Source organism: Zosterops lateralis, assembly GCF_965231275.1.
Source record: "Zosterops lateralis genome assembly, chromosome: 3".
NCBI classification, from domain to species: Eukaryota; Metazoa; Chordata; class Aves; order Passeriformes; family Zosteropidae; genus Zosterops; species Zosterops lateralis.
The window spans coordinates 30,446,181-30,467,690 of NC_139764.1; the positions used below are offsets into that span (position 1 = coordinate 30,446,181).

General features: G+C 36.2%; 1 protein-coding gene across 3 annotated transcripts in view; it reads left to right on the top strand.

The window, feature by feature from the left end:
* SRBD1 (S1 RNA binding domain 1) overlaps positions 1-21,510 on the top strand; it is a 123,987-nt gene that overhangs the window by 97,404 nt on the left and 5,073 nt on the right. For all 3 annotated transcript variants that reach the window (XM_083857835.1, XM_083857837.1, XM_083857836.1), the window contains 3 exons: positions 7,827-7,933; positions 10,468-10,644; positions 12,429-12,581. In XM_083857835.1, the coding sequence (XP_083713961.1) occupies positions 7,827-7,933; positions 10,468-10,644; positions 12,429-12,581 (437 nt within the window). The remainder of the gene's footprint in view (positions 1-7,826; positions 7,934-10,467; positions 10,645-12,428; positions 12,582-21,510) is intronic.

Here is a 21,510-nt window from a genome sequence, read left to right on the forward strand (position 1 = left end):
TTATTTTCTCTGCTCTTTAGTAAGCAGAGAAAATAAGCTTGCTTTATTTGGGTTTGACTGTCTTCTGCAAGACAGTGTCTTGCATTCTGTTTCATTCCTAGCTCATTTTTGCTTTAAGCTAGGCTATATGGAAGAGCTTGGAAATCAAGGAGGAATGAGTGTCTGATCAAAGTAAAGGAAGAGCCAAATAGAAGAGAGGGAGATAGCAGCAGGATTTGAAAGATCTCTTTAATCATATTCCATTTGAGCTGATCCACTTTAAAAAAGGTGGGGACCGGGGTGAGGGAGTTGAGGAAAGTTGAATTATCTTAAAGCTTTTTTCACTAAACATTTTCAGAAGGGGGTGTCACCTTAAATAAAAACTTTTTTTTCCTTAATTGTTTCTTGACTATTTCTATATAATTCTACTAATTCTGTGGGATGTGGGAATATAAAGCTACTAAATATAACTTTTTGGCATCTACTTTTTTTTTCTAATGAGGGAACAGGTGGGTATTGTATGAAACTTATTCTCAGTGCTGCTGATATGAGCCCAATATAGCAGTTGCTAAGTGTCTATAGTAAATTTGAGAAAGCCAGTGAGAGCAAGAAATTTCTTATATCAGACATCTAGGGAACAATAAAATATCCATCAACTATACTAATCTTTCCTTTATAGAAATTAACCCTTAAATGAATTTATGGGTTTTGTTGTAGTTTCTAATAATATTTCAAGTACCATATTCCTCATTAGGGATGGAGGAGAGGAACCCCAAACTGTCTTCACTAGAGCTGGAAGAAGCATGTGTATTTATGTAGCCTCTTGCCAAGCTTCTCACACCCTCTGGGGACTCCCTTTGCTCTGAGTAAGGCCCGTGGGAATGCTATACCAAGGAATTGCTCTTCCTCACCCGTCTGCTGCAGGGCGGTACATGGTCAATGACTTCAGACTAAACAAAACTGCCACAGATGACCACACTCACCTGGGCTTTGTAACTTCCATCTTCTCCCTCTGTTAGTGCAATCTCTTTTTTTTTTTTTTTTTTTTCCTTCTCTTATCCTTCAGCAGTCTTCAGGAAAATCAACTGAATGTGTTGCCTTTTAAGTGTGTGATCTATGAAGCTCCTCTCTTTATGGTCCTTGCTTTATCTTTTTGTAGTGTTGCAGGATATTCCCTATATTTGTAGAGCTTTCAAGAGCCCTGAAATATATGTTTGGATTGAAAATGAAAATGCAAGGCTTTCCACCTCTAGTAATTTGATTTTTTGAGTTTGCTGTTTATTGGCCAAAATATCCCTCTGAAATCTCCAGGAATGATGTAGTTGGTTATAATAGAAATTTGTGTTGCTGCTCCTTAGTCACATTAAAATATGCATTGGAGAAAACTTGTACCTGCTCTAGAAAGTGGAAGATGTTTTTGGCTATATATAATTTTCTGCTAAGTTGCTCATGTCACAGAAGCAAACTTTAGAAATAAGATGTGTCAGCGATGGAACTGAATTTGTGTAATAGTATTACTGGTCCTTTTACTATACAAGCACAAGTAAATATAAGATGAATTCCAGAAATTTCCAAGTGACTCAAAGCATTTACATGATAAACTGGTGCATTTTTGTTTTCTTACTTTCTTAAGATGTTAGAACTGAAAGACTTTGGTTTTGTTTTTAACATTTTCTTTGAAAATCTAAATCCATTTCTTTCTCCTGGGATATTTCAGTAATAGTAATATGTTGTTAGAATAAACAGAATTTGGATTTTTGAAACAAGAAATTAATCAGAGTTAAGTACATAGGATAACAATATATCCTATAACAATATAACATTTGGAGAAACCACAAATAATCTTCAAAGGAAATTCAAAACAAGTTCGATCCTTTTATCAAACATCAGAAGATAAGCTTGTTTTCTTAGACTCTAACTGGAAGGGATTTTCCAGATGATGTTAGAGATGAAAAGCCCAATCCTGAACTTTCCACCTTTTCCACCTGACATGTAAGGTATATTTTTAATTTTTTTCCAATTCTGGACATGAAAAGGTGCTTCTCCTTGGACTATTTCTGTTACTTTAGTCCTGCTGTACTTAAGGGTTTCTTATGAATGTATTTTACTTTTGTGGTTTCACAAGCATTTGAAATGAAGCTGATCATATATAGGTTACAGCACTAGTAATGCTTTTCCATTTTTTAAGTTTTGAAACACATTGCCATGGATTGAATCTCTGTAATGTAATATATTTTTGAACTTTGCTTAGGATGTGTTGTCCCACCTAATTTCTCTTTCAGTAAAAGTCATTCAGTTTGCCCAGTTATGCCACCCTTTAAAGAAAATAAAAGAGTATTTTTCAAGGGACATGTTGTCTAGTCTCACATGCCAATACCAAAATTCATGGATACAGAAGTTAATAGTAGGTACCAACAAAATAATGTTTTATGAAGTGTTAGAAGTCTTTCAGGACTCAATCGGACAGAAAAAAAGGTTAAATTGCATTTACTTCATTGAAGGCTGGCTTTCGGATTCAAAGGACAAGTGAGGTATAACTTGATCAAAACCCAAAATAAATTGTCTGGCACACAGCTCAGTCTTATTTAGAATGAATATTGATCTTGTTATAGTACTGTAATGCCTAGCCTGGGTCAAGAACCTGCAGGTTGCTGCTCAGACTTGAGAACTCATCCCCTCCCCACTGCTTTCTAACCAGCATCATTAGGTCATGTCTGAAATACATTCGTGGGCTCTGCAGGGTACAAATAATTCCTGCTTCACTGTGTTGGAAGGTGCCTTGCTTGGCTCTTGGGCATTTTAAAGTAATAATGACACACAAGCTGATTGTGTCAGTCTACTAATGTTTGTAAATGCAAAATAATTATTTCAGAATTGCTGTGTGTTGTAGTAGAATTTTAAGCTGCTTGAATTTGTCTTTCAGATGCATATGCAATCATACCATGCATGCTTTGTGAAATTATGATTTTTTAGGGAACCAAGAATATGCTACCAAATGCATTTTACTTATGGATATTATTTTTTGTGTTGTATGGAGATTTAGTATAGTGCGTTTTTTTTGGAATTGCCAAAAGTAAAGAGCTTGGAGTTGTAATTTACTTGCATTTAAAAGCTGCCCATTCTAGTCTAACACTGGTAATCTAGTGTTCAGGCAAAGTTAGTGTGCTGATCCACCATTCATGCTCACGCACATTTGGCCAAGTACAGCCTCCAGGCTTCTTGTGAGCACTGGCTCTTTGACTTGATAAATTTGCCATGCTGATGACAAATGTATTTTTACAGTGTCTGTACTGGTGCACTGCTGGAAATAACTGAGCTGAGAGGCTATTTTAAATACTGCCTTCCTTTTGTGTACATGAACAGGTTTTGGAAACTGCAAAAGAGATTTCAGTTACAGTTGAGGGAGCATCATCTCAAGGAACCAACAGGTTTTTAGTAATGTTAATTATTTCCAGTGGATGTAATTCTTGAAACAGAGTGAAACAACAATCCTTGTTCTCTGATGTATACAATATGGCAAAAGGTAGCTGAAGTATTGGAACATAATGATAGAACAAAACTATCATGTGCATAATAAACAGGTGTTCTTAAACACTATTCTTCAGGGATTAACACTTTGTGCCACGACTGATGAAATTACATGAAATTAAGCTATATTGATTTTTAGGGTTTTTTAGTATGAGTTTGCAGAATGGTTGTTTTGAAATGTGTGATATTTATTCTGGTAATTTTAACAAGTTTGCCGTGGACTAATCTGAGCAGTAATTGTGACTAGAGATCTCAATAGTTGCCCTTGATTTTCTTCCATGTTCATGAATGTCAGTTATATTTGGGATTCTCTTTATGAAAATATTAGAGAACTGTAATGTTTGAATCTCGCTTATTGATTGACTTTTTTTTACTGTTACAGTTAATCAAGTAATTTTCTGCATCTTGTTCCTTGGCTCACTTGGTAACTCCTTAGAAAAAAAATACTGAAATATGATTTCAGATCCTGACATTCTTAGATTAATTTCTATAATCATCCCCACAAAAAGCTCAAACCAAACAAATGTTTAAGTTCTTGCTAATACTATCAGTGAAGCAAGGTGACTTTGTTTTCTGGAGAATGATGATAAACAAAAGTTTGCAGTTTTGCACTGGACATCCTGCAATTTGTGGCAAGCCCCTTTACTTCTTGCTGGCCTTCGTTTCCATAAATTGGGAGTATCCATCCTTGTGAAGATCATCATATAAAATGTTCTGCTTCAGATCGACTATTACAGTGAATATTTTTAATGGCAGTCATTTCTGAGTATTCTTTTAGTAAAACTTTATATTTGGCTATAAATTCAAGATGATGTTTGAAATTCGCACCTAATACATGCTCCTACTTCTTAGACATAGCTGTGATAGCACCTTGTGTGCTTCGCTCTGAGCTTAAAGGCTGCACTGAACAGTTTTAGCAGTGACACCCTCATTCAGTGAGGTGTATTCAGAGTCAGTGCTATTATGAAAGTGTTTTATTTAGAAGGATTTGCAGGGGATCAGCTGATGCAATGATCAGTGGTGTGTGGAGGGGTGTCAGAGACTGTGCAACAAACATCAAGTTCTGCATAACCTCACATTGAAAGCAACCTGGCATTTTAGACTTGGGCTTTATTTGTGCAGGTTTTGTTTTGATGCACTTAATGCCACAGATCGCATTCCTCTCTTTACAAACCTGGTGTAGGGAGTGAGGAGTAGGATATATATGTGCTTCTAGTGTCTGCTTAATTTGGTACCACCCCAGTGCATATAAATAGCCCAGAGAAGTGTATGGCATCATCTAACCTCTGATATTTGAGAAGACCAGTGAAACCGTTGGAAGAGTGCAAAATGCACTGTACTTTAAACCTTTCTGAAGTGTAACCTTTGGGCAGTAGGAAGTTTTGGTAATGATATTGAGATAATAATGTTTTTAACTACTTTTAGAAACTAAATGTGTAAAAATTCTTTGTGCCTTGTAACAGGGGTGTAAAAATTTCTTTATTATAGCCAAAGGAAGCTTTGATGGTCAGTAGCTGCATCTTGGGAGGGAAGTTTGCCATCTGGAAGGTTTTCCTGGCATTTACAACTTAACATCATTCACTTGCTAAAGGAATATTACTTCAGTGAGGTACTCATAGCTTAGGGATTGTTTTATGCTTATCCTGTTCTGTTACATCTGCCTGTTCACTTTATCTGTGCCTTCACATACATGCTGTGATGTCCATTCCAGGTCACAAGACACTTACGTGTCAGAGCTATAAAGAATAACTTGTGCATGTCTTGTTTTGGTTTTTCTAATGATGGCTGTCAAACAGAAATAAAGTTAAGATGCAAGTCATCTTTGAAAGACCTGAGAGCTTTTTGTCTTCTTGGCAAGAGAAAGAGACAGTTAAGTACTATAGGTTTTTTCAAGATGTGTGTATTGTATGTATCTCATGAATTTTACACAATCAATTGGAATCACAGGCTCAGGTCTTTAGATAAATGCCAATGGTGCATTTGAAAGTGAAGACAGCACTGGCATTTCATCCATTAGCAGAGATATTTTTGGATGCTTAGCTTTTGGTTGTGACAGATCCTTTCTTTAATTTTCAGGGAATATAGTAGACTGCATGACTTTCTAGGTTCACTTTCTGAAGGCTGGAAATAAAGCTTCTGCTGAATCAAGTCTCTTCCAAAGAACCCCTTAGAAAGGTTAGACCAGATTAATGGATTTCCTTCTTTGCTACACCTTATGCTATAAGGCATTGTGGAGGCAGTGATCGTTTCGAATCATGTTGTTCCTATTGAAGAATCATCATCTTAAGGAATGAATCTGAAACTTGGGAAAGCAGCAGTCTACACTTCTCTTTGCCACAGACTCTATATTCAGAGCAGTTGTCTACAGAAAGATTTTTTTTTTTTTTTTTTTTTTTTTTTTTTTTTTTTTTTTTTTTTTTTTTTGTAGAAGTGGCCAAGAACTGCTACAGTTAATAGAATTTGCTAATGTAACTTGTGAAACTGTATTATAATCATCTTGCAAGTAGTTTGGAGTCAGTAGCTTTCCCTGGAAGCAGAAGGAAATTGTCCTCTGCATTTTTTTTTCTCCTTATGCCTTCCTTTGTCACAAAAAAAAAATATATATATATATTTATATTTATATTTATGTATAATCTTTATCTTCTATCTTCCAGTCAACCTCAAATAAAACATTTAGTGAAAAATCTAGCCCGGTATTTGGCAGCTATACTTGACAAAGAAGAGATGATGTGGATGTTGTTTCTGAACTTTTTTTTTGGTTCTTGTCCTGCAAGGATGCTAAATGCATCCTTGCAGGAATGTGTGAGTGAGCTGGAATCCTCTAACTCTAGTATATCATGTGGCTGATGCCAAGAGGAGGAGGGAATATATTTCTCATTAAGAGAAGCTACATCTTCAGGAAGTCAGAAAAATGAAACATAAGGAAACTTAAGACTTTTTGTACAGATACATTTTTTTGTCTCTTTATTTAAAAAAGAAGCTATTATGTTGCAGTAGCAACACATTAGTAAGTAAAAACTGATGTTTGATCTGCCAAGTGTATAAGCAAGCTTTGTGGTTATGAGACAAAGCATGTGTGCAAATGCCAGTACCTATGCATGTATATGGTGTTTTGCATGCAAAATAGGGAGAGTAATATTGGTGAACAACGCAAGCTTTGTGTTTGTAAGTAGCTTTATTATATTTAACATCATGAAAATGCATCCTGTTACCATCACCTGAAATAGGCAGCTATGAAATGCATTGCCTGAAGTTTTATGACTGGTTCAGTTATTAACCACTGCTTAATGAGCTACCAGTGTTAGTAGATTGGGATTGATGCTATTGGTATGTTAAATTTAACTGTGAAATCATAGGAAGATCTGAATGGCTTAGAACATAAAACAAGGTAATGGATGAAGTGTTTGGTGCCTTGGCTTGGATCCAGCTTGATATCCTAAATGAATGCATCATGAAACCACAATAGATCAACCCAGATTTACATGAGTGATGCAGAAGAGCCCTGAAGCTAAGCCAACATAGTGATTGAATTAGCTCCTGCATTTAGGGAGGCTTCTCCCTCCAGGTCAGACTTTTAAGCACTGATGGGCTTGTGTGGGGAACTTGCACTTACAGACTGAAGTATGCCTACATTTGGGAGGAAAAGAAATCTTAGAGCTTCAGAACTTTTACCTTTGACAAGTGTGACTGATTTTTCTTTTAGGGGGAAAAGGGGAGAACCCTGTGAACATTTCCATTAGTGGTGCTTTGGTCAAGGACCTGCCAATCTTCCCAGAAATATCTGTTCAAAATTTGAAACATTTTGTTGCCATGGGATTGATAAGTACCGTATGCATTGCCTACTTTCATACAGTACGTGGATTTTTCTTTTAGTAAATAATAATTGTACTGTAGTGTGATGCTCATAAATGGGACTATTTTGCAAGTATCTGTGTGTACCGGTGCAACAGTACAGCATTTGTGATCTCTTCTCTACTTTATTTTTAATAAACTGATTTAATAGGTAAATAAATGTTAGATTAAAGAGGAGACATGGTGGATGACCAGAAGCATTGCTCTTTTTGAGTAATCATGTTCTTAGTAAAGTTTTGTTTTTACAAGATGCAGGGAAATAGTTATTAAAGAACAATACAGGGATGTTGAGTGTGTCTTTATTTGAGAGATTTGTATCATGACAAAGATGTTTCAAAGAGATATTGGGGACATTTTAAAATATATATTCTGCAATTCATGTTTTGGTATGTTAGTGCTATATGCAGTTCCTGTTTATGTACACTTCGATACTTCAGTAACCAGATATCTCCATTTTTGTTTCTCAGCATGATGTATCACAGACTTTGCTCAAAGCCACTCTGGACAGTGTGGTTGAAGAGTGTGTCAGCTTTGTAGGAGTTGATATTAACATCTGCTCAGAAATACTATTAAGGTGAGTGAAACATTTTCCTATTCCAGTAATTACATGGCTCTGGATCTCAGAGTCTCTGTTTAGTCTGCCATCTGACTCAAGCTCAGCTGGAGCAAATGGCTCTTGTGTTAAACTTCCAATTACATAAAAATGACAGAGTAAGACAGTATTTCACTGAATCATTAAGAGTCAGGTTTTAAGAATATGTGTGATTCTCCAGGGTAAAACTGGTCTTCAGAGAAAAATAGATATTTAAAAATTTTGAGCCAACACTGTAATTTTAGAAAAATGTGTATGAGTAATATGTATTTTTACGTGGAGAAAGGTATTTTCAAATGTACTTTTTCTCTTAGAAGATATTTTTATAGATGCTTCTATTTGGAACAGGTTGTAAAACTTGGGCAAGGAAAGGAGAAAAGGAAAGATTTAAGGGGAAACTTGAAAAATTTATCCCTTTTTACAGTTTGTTTTTTGTTAAGTAGCTATGCCATGTTTACTTGAAGAATGTTCTGGACTTTATCCTTCATAGTTAGAAAGCTCATTCTCTCTTGAGTGTGTAGAGTTCAGTATTGTTTAGGTGACAAACTCTCAGAAGAGCAAAAGTACTGCTGTCATCCCCCATAGTAGGTGGGGAAGGAAAAGAATGTCCAAAATCTTCTGTCCATATTCTTCCATAGTATTATTGTCTATAATCAGTAATGAAAATTATATTAGGTGTGAAAGTTAGGAAAAATGCATTCTTGGTAGCTTCATATTTTTGATTATTTAATTTTTAACCCCTTAGAATCTTTCTTAAAAACATCTTTCCATATTCTGGAAGAGAGCCTCTTTCTATTCTTTTTGGTTTTCCACTTTCATGTTCTTTCTCTGCATATCCAGCCAGCCCCTAGCCAACATCTGATTACTTCTGTCTTACATGCTTTCAGATTTAGATCAGCTTTTAGGAAGAAAGCAAGGTACCTAAATGACAAATGAAGCTTTCATTCGTAGAATCAACAGAATAGAATCATAGAATAAACTGAGTTGGAAGGAACAGTTATATTGTCCACTTCAGCAGGAAGTATCAGCCTGAGATGCTACTGTGCCTCCACAAAACTGAATGTGGGGTAACTCTGTCCAGACAGGGCTACAGGTGGTAACCACATTGTGTAAGTATTTTGTGTGGTCTAATTAATCTGGCTCACAGTTGTTCAAGACTGCTGTTCTGTGTAGATGCAGTTTTAAGTTTCCTTCAGACATCCAGTTTATGAGATTGTCACCCTAGCTAGATTACAGCCTGAGTGGAGGCTGTTTGTGGTTTCTAATGCATCAAATACGCTTCTTGACACAGTACACAGGGAGGAGGATGACAGTGCTACAGTATTACTGCTGAGTATTGTTGCTTGAAAGACTTGAGATCATCAGTGGAAAATTCTGTCAACTGTGTAATGTTCATTTGTTAGTGTAAATAAACTGGATCTCTCAAAGTTTCTAAGAAATTTTTGAAGAAAATTCCATTCCTAATGATTAATAATCTGTCTGTGGTTGAAGGTGTGTCCCTCTAATTTCATTCTGAGCTTTCACCAACTTTGGACTATTTTTTTAACTTTTACTCGAGTGTGAAAATAATGGAAACTTTTTTTTATTTTTTTCCCTAAGATTTTATGTCTCTTGCTGGGTTTGCTGGTGGAATTTTTCTAGAATCAGTTCATGCCATTCCACAAACAGGTCACTGCTGCTACTGACTTACAGAAATGGCATCTGATATAGACCCTAGTATGTGACATTTTCTTCACTAGTGCCATGAGTAACTCCCCCTGAGAGCTCTTTTCTCTCTTTTTATGATTAACATACTCCACACACAAAGTTTTACTCACATGTGCATACAGAAAACATGCAGCAAACCCACTGCTTCCTGAAGGAACCTGGCTAACTGCTGTTGCACCTCACAGGTAAGTTCTTGGCCAAGTCCAAGTTAGCCGCAGAACAAGTCATGCAGCCTGTTCCCAGCTGCTTTTTATTTCAAGAAGAGCTCAGAGGAAAGAAACAAGCTTTGTGCATCAGTTAAATTGTTTGAGCAAGGCAAGCTGGTCCCAGCCACTCTCTTTCTGGGTAGCAGACGTGAGCCCTTCATGTTGGGGCAAGGTGTTTCAATATCATTGGAAGAGCTGAGAGGTGGCTGTTCTTACAGGAACAGTTTATCTGTTCTGAACTCTCCTCCCACACTGTTTCCTGAAGAGGGCAGCTGGGGGCAGCCCATAAGGCATGACAAATTGAGTTGGCATTACGGAAATAGCCAACAGATCATAAATTACACAGCTTACTAGTTAGGCATGTACAGAACCGGATTGCTGTGCTAAGTTTTCTTGGCTTGAGTGGATTCCTTCCACAGAACTAAGAGAAGGGATCCTTTTTCAGACAATGCCTTTGGTATGAAATTCTATTTGCCGATTTCTTAACAGTTTCAAAGTTTTGTTAACTAGATTTTCTATAGGAATGTGTGTCCTTGTAATGGGTAGCACTTGCAATAATAACTGTTCATTACTAATAAAAGTATTTTGTAAATTTTCTCTTAGACACATTGCAGGACTGAATACTAACAGGGCTAAAAATATAATTGAATGGCGAGAGAAGAACGGACCATTTATAAACCGAGAACAGCTCAAAGAAGTTAAAGGTTTGGGTCCCAAAACCTTCCAACAATGTGCTGGCTTCATCAGATTCAATCAAGAATATATAAAGACTTTTTGCAGGTAATAGGGATTTTACCTGTTCTGACTATCTGAAATAGAATGAGAAGACTTTCCTCTTTTCTGCTTTGTATTCATGCTTGAGACTCAAGGAATCCTAGACCATTGTGCTCTGAAAGACAGCAAATTAACTTGCTAAAGTCCATGGATGAAGATTGTTCTTCCTCTGAATAGTCGTGGCTTGTTAGCCTAGTCCTCTAAGTCAGGGTTTTGATGAATATTAAGTTTAATTTAAAATCTTGCCACTGAATTGGTAAAAAAAAAAAGTGACATGCAGCAGTGTTGTGATCTGAGACATTGAAACTTTATTCTTGGTTTTCAGACATAATACAGAGATCTGTAAATTAATTAATTTAATATGGTTAAGATTATTCCACAGAACTTAAAGGTAGCAAACTAGTGCAGATTTTTGGAGTTTCAATTTCATTACCTGGAGAGTGGATTTTGAGTAACTGTCGAGATCAAACTGAGTCTATGTTACACTCCTGTGCCTAGCAAGTGTGATGTGACTGTCTTGTCTGAAATATGTGAGGCCTCTTCCCAAGCCCAGTTTGTCAACAGGCCATCATCCTCTTCTCTGTCATCTCATTCCCTGATTCTGTACCAAGTTTTCTACTCTTTCAGCCATTTATAGTGCTCCTCTTGACCTTTCTACAACTGAAAATGCCCTTTCTAGTGCAATGTCTCTTCTGTCTTTCCTCATTTCTCTTTCCAAAATAAAGAACTAAGAAAGGGCATGGCGGTAGCACCATCCCTACATTTTTGCCACTGACTCTTCTCAAAAAAATATTTTCCTGGGAAGCACATGCTATTTTTTAGCCAAAGCAGTGCTCAGAAGCCATACTGTATTCCCAGTTGCTGCTGGCCGAACAGCACACACGTAACTTCCAGGCAGGACGTGGGCACATAGGGCCTGGCTTTCTGCCTGGGTGGAAGGTACACAGATTGGTTGTCCATCTGGCAGGGAGGCATAGGCTGCAGGCCAAATGGTGCTCGCTGTAAGCACCAGAAGACCAAAGAAATTGCTTCCAAAGCTCTCTATGATTGATAGGTCTTACCTTGTACAGATCTGTTCTAGTTGCTCTAGTTTATGCTGCAATACAACCCATGAAAAAAAGGCTGATGGCTTTTTTCTTTCTCCCAAATGTTCACAGGTGAAATGTGAACATTGTTTTGGGGAGGTTTTAACCTTCCTGGAACATGATTCTGATGTTAGTCAGATTCCATAAAACTTGGCAACACTGTATAACTTGAGAAATGGATTTTGAGGCCAAAGTAAAGCTCAAACACCACTGCCTCCACAGCACTTCTTGAGGGTCCAGGTGACATAACCAGAGCCTTTTGAAATGAACTTTGAGGTTTCATTTTTATCCTTTCTAATAATTTTGATTACTTTAGATTGCTGTATGAAATAATTTTTGTGCTTTTTACTTGAAATTTAACAAATAGTGGTTATTTTAAAATTTGATATGGAAAGAGGAAAATATGTTTGCATTTCTGCCAACAGTTGATGAGTGGAGCCCAAAATGCCAATGCTAGTTTCTGGTCTTTCAATGCATTCTCTTTTGTCCTCCAAAAGCAGGAACCACTTGTGATTTAGGAAAAACAAAACAAAGAGGCTTGAAAGGAACATGTGCAGTAGGAGTAATTTGATGCCTTTCATGTGTCCTGATGATTTGTTTGTTTGAAGTAAACTTCAGGGGAAAAAATGTTTTGGTTTTGTGTGTGGACACTGGGGCAGGATCATCTTCATTGAGAATGACATGTCCATTTTTGATTTCTGGCAGTAATAAGAAAAATGAACTTGGAAGTTGTGCACTTTTGACTAAAGCAGGTGCACTGGGTAAAAAGAAGAGTAAACTAACATCATGTGCCTCACAACAGCCCAATCCTTTGGACCAAACTTGTATTCATCCAGAATCTTACCACATTGCAATGAGGTAAGTGATGGGAAACCTTTTAAACCATTGACACCATTAATTTTTAAGACTAACGTACTGATTTTTCTGACAACAACCTGCTCATCCTTTTGAGACAGGAATATTTATATTGCTTTGAAGCTTTCACCCCTTTCTTCAAGGAAAAGGTATGCTTCAGATATATGTGAGCATGTGTCATTACTGTGGGCCTTTAAAATTAAATTCTGATATTGCAAGATCTAAGTAAGTTGTATATACAAGTTCCCAAATACACAAATAGTATGATTGTTTAAAAGAAGAAAATGGTTTTTGTTTATGTCAGAAAAAAGTTATTATGAATCTATGTGTGCCTCTGAAATAAGCTGTGATCTTTTCTATCAGCAGCCCTGGTTGAAATTGGACTCTGCTTTTCCTCTTCAGAAAACATTATCTCTTACCATAAATGGACATATATTTATTTTTCAACTGACTTTTACTGAACAGGTTCTTTTCTTAAAAAGTACTGAAGCTAATTTCACCAGTAGCCAGTTGCTTTAATATTCTTATGATCTCTGTGGAGAATATTATGCCTGGACAAACAAACTTGCGCTTCCTGTTTTAAAAACAAAACCATCTTTAAACCTCAAAGAGAGATGCAGAATTTCTGACTTCACAAAGCTTGACTTTCTTACCTAAGAAATCATATAGGACCTTGCATTTTTAGGACACCTTCGCTTCAGTGTGTACTCTGTTCTTTCTTCCTACTCATAGGTCTCCTTGCTTTCCTTCTGCTAGGCATGCAGTGCACTTTTGTTTCCATCCTCTCCCTGCCACAGCTCAGTTTTCTGTGTGCCTTATTCTAAAACCCACAGTGCAATTTCCTGGTAGAGTCTATTGCAGTTGTGCAGTGTGTGGGTAACTTTGGGCTCTTTAGCATGACCATTTCCCTTTTTTCTTTTTTTCTTATGTATCAACATTTTTTACAAAGTCCCTGCCCTGTGTTGCTGTGGGAAAAAACATCAGTCAAGGTCCTGATCTTGATGATCTTACACTTGGTAGGTGGTTTATAGGGTGTGCAGCTTGGTCACCCTAAACTGGAGATTATTCAGTGTAAGTGAGTCAATGTGAAAAACAAAAATAAATTGGTTATTCAAAAATAATTTTGATTTTTAATATTGAATTTCATTCAATTTAGATTTCAAGTCCTTGGATTTTAGTTTTTAGCTTTCCAGCCCTGGCATACTAATGTCATTAGTAAAGTGGTCACAATGGTACCAGCCTTGCTTAAAAGCCTGATGTGGACAGATTGCTTTAGAGAGAAGAGGAGGATATGCAGTTAATGATGGAATACTACAATAATTTCCCTGCGTACAGTATATTCACAAAGGTTGGTCAGAAAATAAAGAATTGTGACTTTGTTTCCAAAGCAGCCCAGGTGACTTTTATATCCGAAGTGGTGAGTGGGATTATTACTATATAGGGTAGAACAGACATTCACGAACAGCTGAAATTGTATAATTTTAGTAGATATCACAGATCATATAATTTTGATTTGAAATTTGACTGGGAACCCACTACTAGCACTATTTAACAAAAAATAGAAAAAAATAAAATTAATGAGCATGGTTTTTACATCTCAACCAAGACAGTGGTTTGAATCCCAGGATTATGCATGTTTCATCATGGGGGCTGGCACCCATTGCAGCACACTACTTAGAGGGTGCCTTGCTGAGTCTTAAAATATGCACAGCTTCAGACTTGGATTTTGATTGCTTCTAAGCCAATGCAGAAGTGTTACATGGTGGAAGACCAGTGTTAATCTATCTCATTGTATCTCTTTGGGTAATGCAAGTATTTTACAGCAGATTTCCAGCAGTGCCATTTTCTCTTCTCGGTTTTTCACCAAACACTTTGCTGTCCTAGACAGAATTTTCAGATGAAGTATTTAGGTCCAAATGCATGTCACAAATATTGTACCATATGGGACTTTATGTTTGTTTAATGCAAAAGAATATAAGTTGATTACCAAGAAATTATAAAACAACAATTACAATATCTGCTAATGAAACACCAAAACTAATAAGCATAGTATATCTCTCTGTAGCTAACCATATCAGTCTTTTCTGCATCCTTTTGGCTTTCTCTGTTGTCTTACTTTTTACGTTTATAGTACCTCTACACATAGTATGATTGGGTTAAAAAAAAATCTCCAAGTGCTTTCTGTGAATGCACTTTATGGACAACAGTATTTGTATTTTTCTTTTGTTTCCTTGAAAGCGTGTTAAATATGAAGGTGATAACTTTCATGGTATAGATTGTATGACTGCAGCAACTTGATATCACAAAGTGGTGTGGGGAACGGGGCAAACATCTTTAATGTTTTTTCATGGCAAATAGCTGTTTTGAGAAAAGAAAATACAGCTCTGCAGCAAACTGACAAAAGGCTAGATGTGTAGTATTAAAAATTGACACTGGTGACATAAGGGCTAAATATAAACCAGACATCCTCCCCTCAAGCAACTAATGCTATAATTTAGCAATGATTATATATTTAAAATTACTTTTTCAAAAAAAGCATATGAGCTGCTAAGTTTCTCAGAACTTATGAAAACAGCTTTCTGAACCTTTTTTCCTGCCTGAGTATGAATTAAGAAAAAAAACTTACTAGTAATTTAGACTGCATGGAGGATTCAGTCCAAAGCTTATCAGTGCTGTTTGGCAAGTTTTGCTGACAGGCAGTGGATGGGACTGGGCTTGTAATTCACTTTTGCTGAGCCTATGTTCATAAGAAAGCTTTTGAGAGCCTGAAGATCAAATCATGTTCATGGTGGTGATTGGAGGTGTCTTAGGGAAGTTAGCCAATATCTGAAAGTCTTTCTAGAATGCTAGAATTAAACTAGGTTAAAACCTAATTGATAATTCTTATAACTAAATTGCTTTAGAAAAATTGAAACTCACAGCTGTAGGTTAGAATTGGTATTTAATAATAAAGTTTTTAAAATAATATGTCTTAATGAGTTCTGTGGATCTAGTGCTATCAGAATATTTCTTCTTTTTCTCTGCTTACACTGAACTTTGTCAGGGAGTGTGTCGAGTTCACAGGTGGTTCTGTGCAGCCGAAGGGCAAAATTGTCTTGAGTATGACCAGATTTGATCAAAAATCCAGTATTACATATCTCTTACTACAAAAATTAAAATGTATGGAATGGCTGCTACATAAGTGAATCATAAAGGCTTCCTCGCGCAATGCCTACTGCATCTTGCTATGAGAAAGTAGTTTCTGAAAGTTTTATTGGATTAAAAGTTTTCATGGAAAAATGCATTTATTTTTAAATGAAATAAGATGGTGATTTTTATCCACTGCTTATAGCCAAATTACCCAAAGGCAGCAGTCTACATTGCAGATTTATGACATGCAAAATTATCAGGTTTTAAAACAATGTTATTGAGGGATAGAAATTTACCAAAATTTGAAACCACTAATTTTCTATTTCAGGACTATTTTGTAGCTTGAAAAGCCAATCCATTAAAGAAAAATATGGTTGAAAGAATTACTCCCAAGTGGTGACTTTGGTTGCCAAACTTCAGGCTGGAGCCAATTCTTAGGGCTGATTTAGAAAAATAGGGTTTTTATAATGGAAACACTGATGTAATCTTTACTACAGTGGCACAAATGGTGCTGGTATGATTGATTTATGGCATTTAAGCATCTCAACTTAAAATCTGTACAATTTCTGTAAAATAATTGGAAAATATCTTACTAGTGATTTAACATGTTCTACAGAAGACCAAAGCATTTTTGTTCATGGTTTCCACACCGTCAAAACTTGGCTTTGTCATGTGCAGTGATCAAGCTTATGAACACCTCTAAATATTATGAATCGGAATTTCCAAAAAGCTAAATAAAAACCTCGAAACTTTATAGACAGCCTATTTTCCTGCAAAGCAGAACCAAGTTTTTGAAAAGTCTGTATGTGAAAACCAATTTATAGTGGCAGAATCTTCTACATACAATTAATACAATATGTAGAGCATATCCAATTTCTTGGTATTTATTGTTAAAGACTTGGTAGGAAAACCAAGGAAACATTTAGGAAGTCCCCAGAAGTTACAACCAGGTTATGCTTATAAACCAAAATGTTGGAAAGAAAATGCAATGTTTTTTCTTTGTTCTATCAGTCTGCTGGGTGCAGTTGGTTTCATGTGACTGAATTTTAACATTTGCTGACTTTTTTATTTAAATCTCATTAAAATGCTTTTTGCAAAAGGTTGGCACTCAGAATGTGTATTTGCTGCTCACAGATTGCAGCATCTGGCAGACAGGTTGTATTTTAGCCTGACCTAGAAATACAAATTTTTGCAAATGTAAAAGATCTAAAGCTGTGACTTAGAATAACAGAGGTGACAATCTTCCTTGGCTAATTACCGAGGTTTAGGACCTTGTCTGGCAAAGGCCAGTCCTGCTCACTGTGGTTGGTTATGCCTTAAGAGAAGTTTTTGACATACTAGACAGAGTCACTTGCAGTAAAGATTCATGTGTTGCCATTCTCTGTGTATTGATCATGCTGTTTGATATCTTTGGGAGGAAGTCCCAAGGGAATTCAGCAAGCCCACTTGTCTGTGGGCTTTTTCTTCGGTAAAACGAAACAATTCAATTTAGCACTCATTTCAGCAAGGTGTTTGTGTTGATAACAGTTTATATTATAGACCAATCAGTCATATTTCAAATATCCGTGGTGTTTCTTGTACTCTACATGGGTGGATGTAACAGCTGATCCATAGTATCTCATTTGCTGTGGTGATAAGCTGCATTTGCTGGCTTTGAAGGGAAATACTGGCACATAAGAAAATGCAGAAGAAAAACCGTTAATGAGGCCACCAAGAAAGATTTTCCTCTCCTGCCCTTTATGGAACTGGAAGTTTGTCCTTTGGAGGCATTCCCAGCTTGCTGGCAGGCTGTCTTGCCTCTGTCCAGTTTCCCCAGTTGTCACCGAACAACTGAGGCAATGCTTAAGGTGAGTAGAAGTCAGGGAGGGAATTAGTATAATATTTGAGCACTGAAAACTAGTTGTTGTGTTCTATTTAATAACGCAATCTGCAGGTGAATATTTTTATAGAGGATGGGAGTTGTTACTGTGGTAGGAGGCCTTTCCTTACAAAGACATCAGAAATATCTTTTGTCCACTTGAATGAAACTGTACTTGCATGTACACACATGTGTGGGTATTCAACTTATTTAATGTGCAGACTAATACTTATTAAAGTCGTAAATTTTGTGGCTTTTTAAAAGAAATTTTAAAAAGTTAAACTCAGTCAATTAATGAACCTTTATGACTATTTCCAATAGCCAATGTCCAGCCCTAATTAAGGAGAACACTTGCAGAATTGTGGCCATTAAGTATTATAAATAACTGTTCATATTTGTATTCACTTTAGAAGGCCAATTCATTTACAGGTTCTGCTGCTAACTTAACTGGATTTTTATAGGTCATATTTTTGAAAGTTATCTTGTCAGTAAACAGAGGACCAGAAAAGGCTTTCACTGCCAATTGCCATCCAATAAAAACATTTTAAAACTTTGATGTATTGTAAAATCCAGCTAACAAGAATGATTAGAAGAACTTGGAAATAATGGAGAAATATGCTCCATTTACACTATAAATACTAGACCTGTAATCAAATGGTAATTTTAATTTGTTAAAATTTTTGGAAGTTACATAACTTCCCACTAGTTGCATTTAGAAAAAAATATTGGGCAAAATCCCTACAAGAACTTGTTAATGTAATTTTCACCTTTATGTGTAATATACTAGTTCTTTGTGGATAATTGTGTTTCATTCACTGTTTTGTATCTCTGGTTGAACTCAAGTTGCATGATGTATCAGTAGTCATGAGAACTGCCAACAGCAGCATGCCTAATGGTGTGGGAGCAAAGTGGTTATGCTGCAATGGAGCTGTGTCTGCATTTCTTTTCTCATTTAGAAACTCATTGTTTCTTAAAATTTATAAGTTCAAAATGTCATAAACTGAGTGCTTTCTGCATGCAGTCAAATAATCTACATTATTGATAATTTATGCATTTGTAGAAAAACATACTGGTTAAACAACTTTGGCTAAACCACATAAATAGTTTTAGATATATTTGAATCTTTAGCTCTCTGTGTCCAGCAATTAATTACAGCAAGTAATGCCCAAATACTGTTTGATACACAGTCTTCATCGGTAATCAAAAATTGAGGATCGGTACTGGTGGAAACAAAAGCAGTCAGCATCTGCATTATACAAATACTGGTTTTGCACTTCAAAACATTACTAAGACATAAATGTCTGCATAATTTAAGTTTGTTACTGTCATAAATGTACGTTTTACCTAACAAAGTGCATGCTAATGCAGAGTTGTTTTGTTTTCAGAGTGATTATGTTGCTTTACCATTAATTCATGTGTGCACTGTGACAAGATGTAATGGCGTATCATGTTGCTTTAATGTAATGAATCCAGTACTCCCAGCTCTTAAGTCGTGTTGCTGGAAATGATTACATAAAACAGAAATGACTGTGACTAAAACCCTTGCAAAGCTTTAGAACTCCTGCACATTTTAAGAAGGTTTTCAGGGGGTGGTTAGAGTAACTTCTTAAAAATTTACTATAGGCTTCCCTTGATAAATTTTTTTTCCTGACTCTTTTTTACATTCCAGTGAAATTTACATTATCTTTTAAGCATTACAAGGGCCGTGCTGTAATTTTGTGCAGATGTGTATGTTAAGTGAACATGATGTGCTTATTTGTTACATTTATGCTACTTTTCTTTCTTTAGCTGGATAAGATGGATGAAATTATGTATTAAATAAAGACATCAATCATTTATCCATGACCATTCTCTGCAGGTCCTGTAAGACCGCAAAGTTTGTTTTTAAAACAAAGGTGATTGTGAAGGTTTCTGAGTATTCTCTAAATCCCAAAACCATAAAATTCAAAGTTCTAAACTGTTTAAATTTCACCCTGTTTTTCCTAAGAGTCTGGCAGCTTTTATCTGAGTTGATGTACCTTGAGCAGAAAGTTCACCATTCATTCACATCCTCAGCATCTGAGGAAGTAAGGATAATATGTCTTATAAGAATTACTTCACTTCAGAGAAAAAATTCTCATCTTTCCTATTTCTGTTAACTTTTCTTTAGGTTTTGTCTTTCTAGTAGATAAACATAGTACTTGAGCTACTGCAACGTATTATTTATTTCACATATGTAGCCAGGAAAATACTTCAAGAACTTCCATTTTTGCACAGATCATTCATGTTCTTGTGTTGTGCAGCTGGAACTGTTGTTTACAAATTGTGAGAGTGAGATATTTCAAGGATTTCAGTGAGATAGTTTAACATAAGGATCAAAATATTTAAATTAAGGGAAACCTTTTTTCCCCCATAGCTGTATCTGAGTGTTATTACCAACTGTCTGTCTTTTTTTTTCTCTGACTTTGAAATAACTCTTGAAGGAAGTTGTTGAGTTGCTTTTTTAATATGGAGAAAATTAACTTTGTTCTTATCAATGACATTTTAAAATAGAAATTATCAATATAATGCACCATTGTTCAGTCAGAGAGTTGTGATTTATATTGATTTTTTTTAGTCCAAGTGCCCTCAGGTTATGTTAATTTGATTAGAAATTATACATTAAATATATAATTAGATTCAACGGTGTTTCTAAAACTAACTGCATCTGCAATCACTAAGTTACTTTAACTTGGAAGTACTTTAATAGATAGGTTTTACCAAAACCTAGCCTAAAATGGTGAGAATTTTCAAAATAGAAATAATACTGTTTTTTTAAAGAGTATTTCTTCTCTGCATATGTGCATGCTGGACTTTGTTACAGGGCTCTGTTTTGCCTTTGATATATAACCCATAATTCTGAAATATTCTTAACAAAATGGCTGATTTTTAGAATGTTAAAATTCTGTAAAAGTCGGTGGGACTTCTCATGTACTTAGACTTGGGCACATGTTTAAGCATCATCTTCAGGTGGAGCCAAAATTTTACTGTGAGCAGTAATTATATTAATAAGTTATTTACACAATTGTAATTGATAACATAGGACCCAAATCTACCGCTCTTGCCTAGATGAGGAATCCTTTTTTAATTTCAGAAAAATTCCGTGAGATATCCAGAGGGAGGAGGTTGCAGGGGAAGGATCAGGAGGCAAAACCTTTCATGAATTGTGCTTGAAGGTTCAGGCACTTGGATTTTGTCCTCTTTTGGGCTGGTTTTCTTTCCAGCCATGTGCACGTAACACCATTCATTCTGATTGCATTATCCACACGTGACATCTTTGTATGTAACAGCTTTTTTTAATATATGTTGGTGGCTGTTTTGTGTGGTTGCACTTATTAGCAGTGAAGCCCACTCCATGATCAATTTACAAAGTCAATGCACTTCTGCAAAATCCTAATGGTGAGAAAATGTTACTTGGACGTACTCAAGCTGAGTTTCCATTTGAAGTGAAATAAAGCCAAGTACGTGAATGTCAGCAAACTTGTTTATAGGGGTGGGTGGTAAAGCATACATTATTTAGAAGGTTGAGTCATAAGGCTGGTCGGGTTTGTCATGTTACATCTGGCACGTCAGTCAAAGCTGGGGCAGCTGCTGCCTGTCACTAGCGCTCTGGTGGAGCATTGTCTGCTGTTAGCAGCCTGCAGCCCCCAGCAGTCTGGGGAGGAACACTTCACCTGGGCCTGGGCTCGTTTTCAGCCTTATCATTGCAACCACTTTTGGGGCTCTGTTGCAGAAGAAGGTGGTTTTGTTTCACAGAATATCTGGTATTTTGCATGTCTGTTATTAGACAAAATACTCGAATAGTAGTGGTGAGGTTTGTTAGTTTACAGAAAAAATAATTGCACTTGGTATTATAAAACATCTTGCATCTGTTTTGCTATATGCTTTGCTTCCAAACCACCTTAAACTACTTTAAAAAGTGATGTC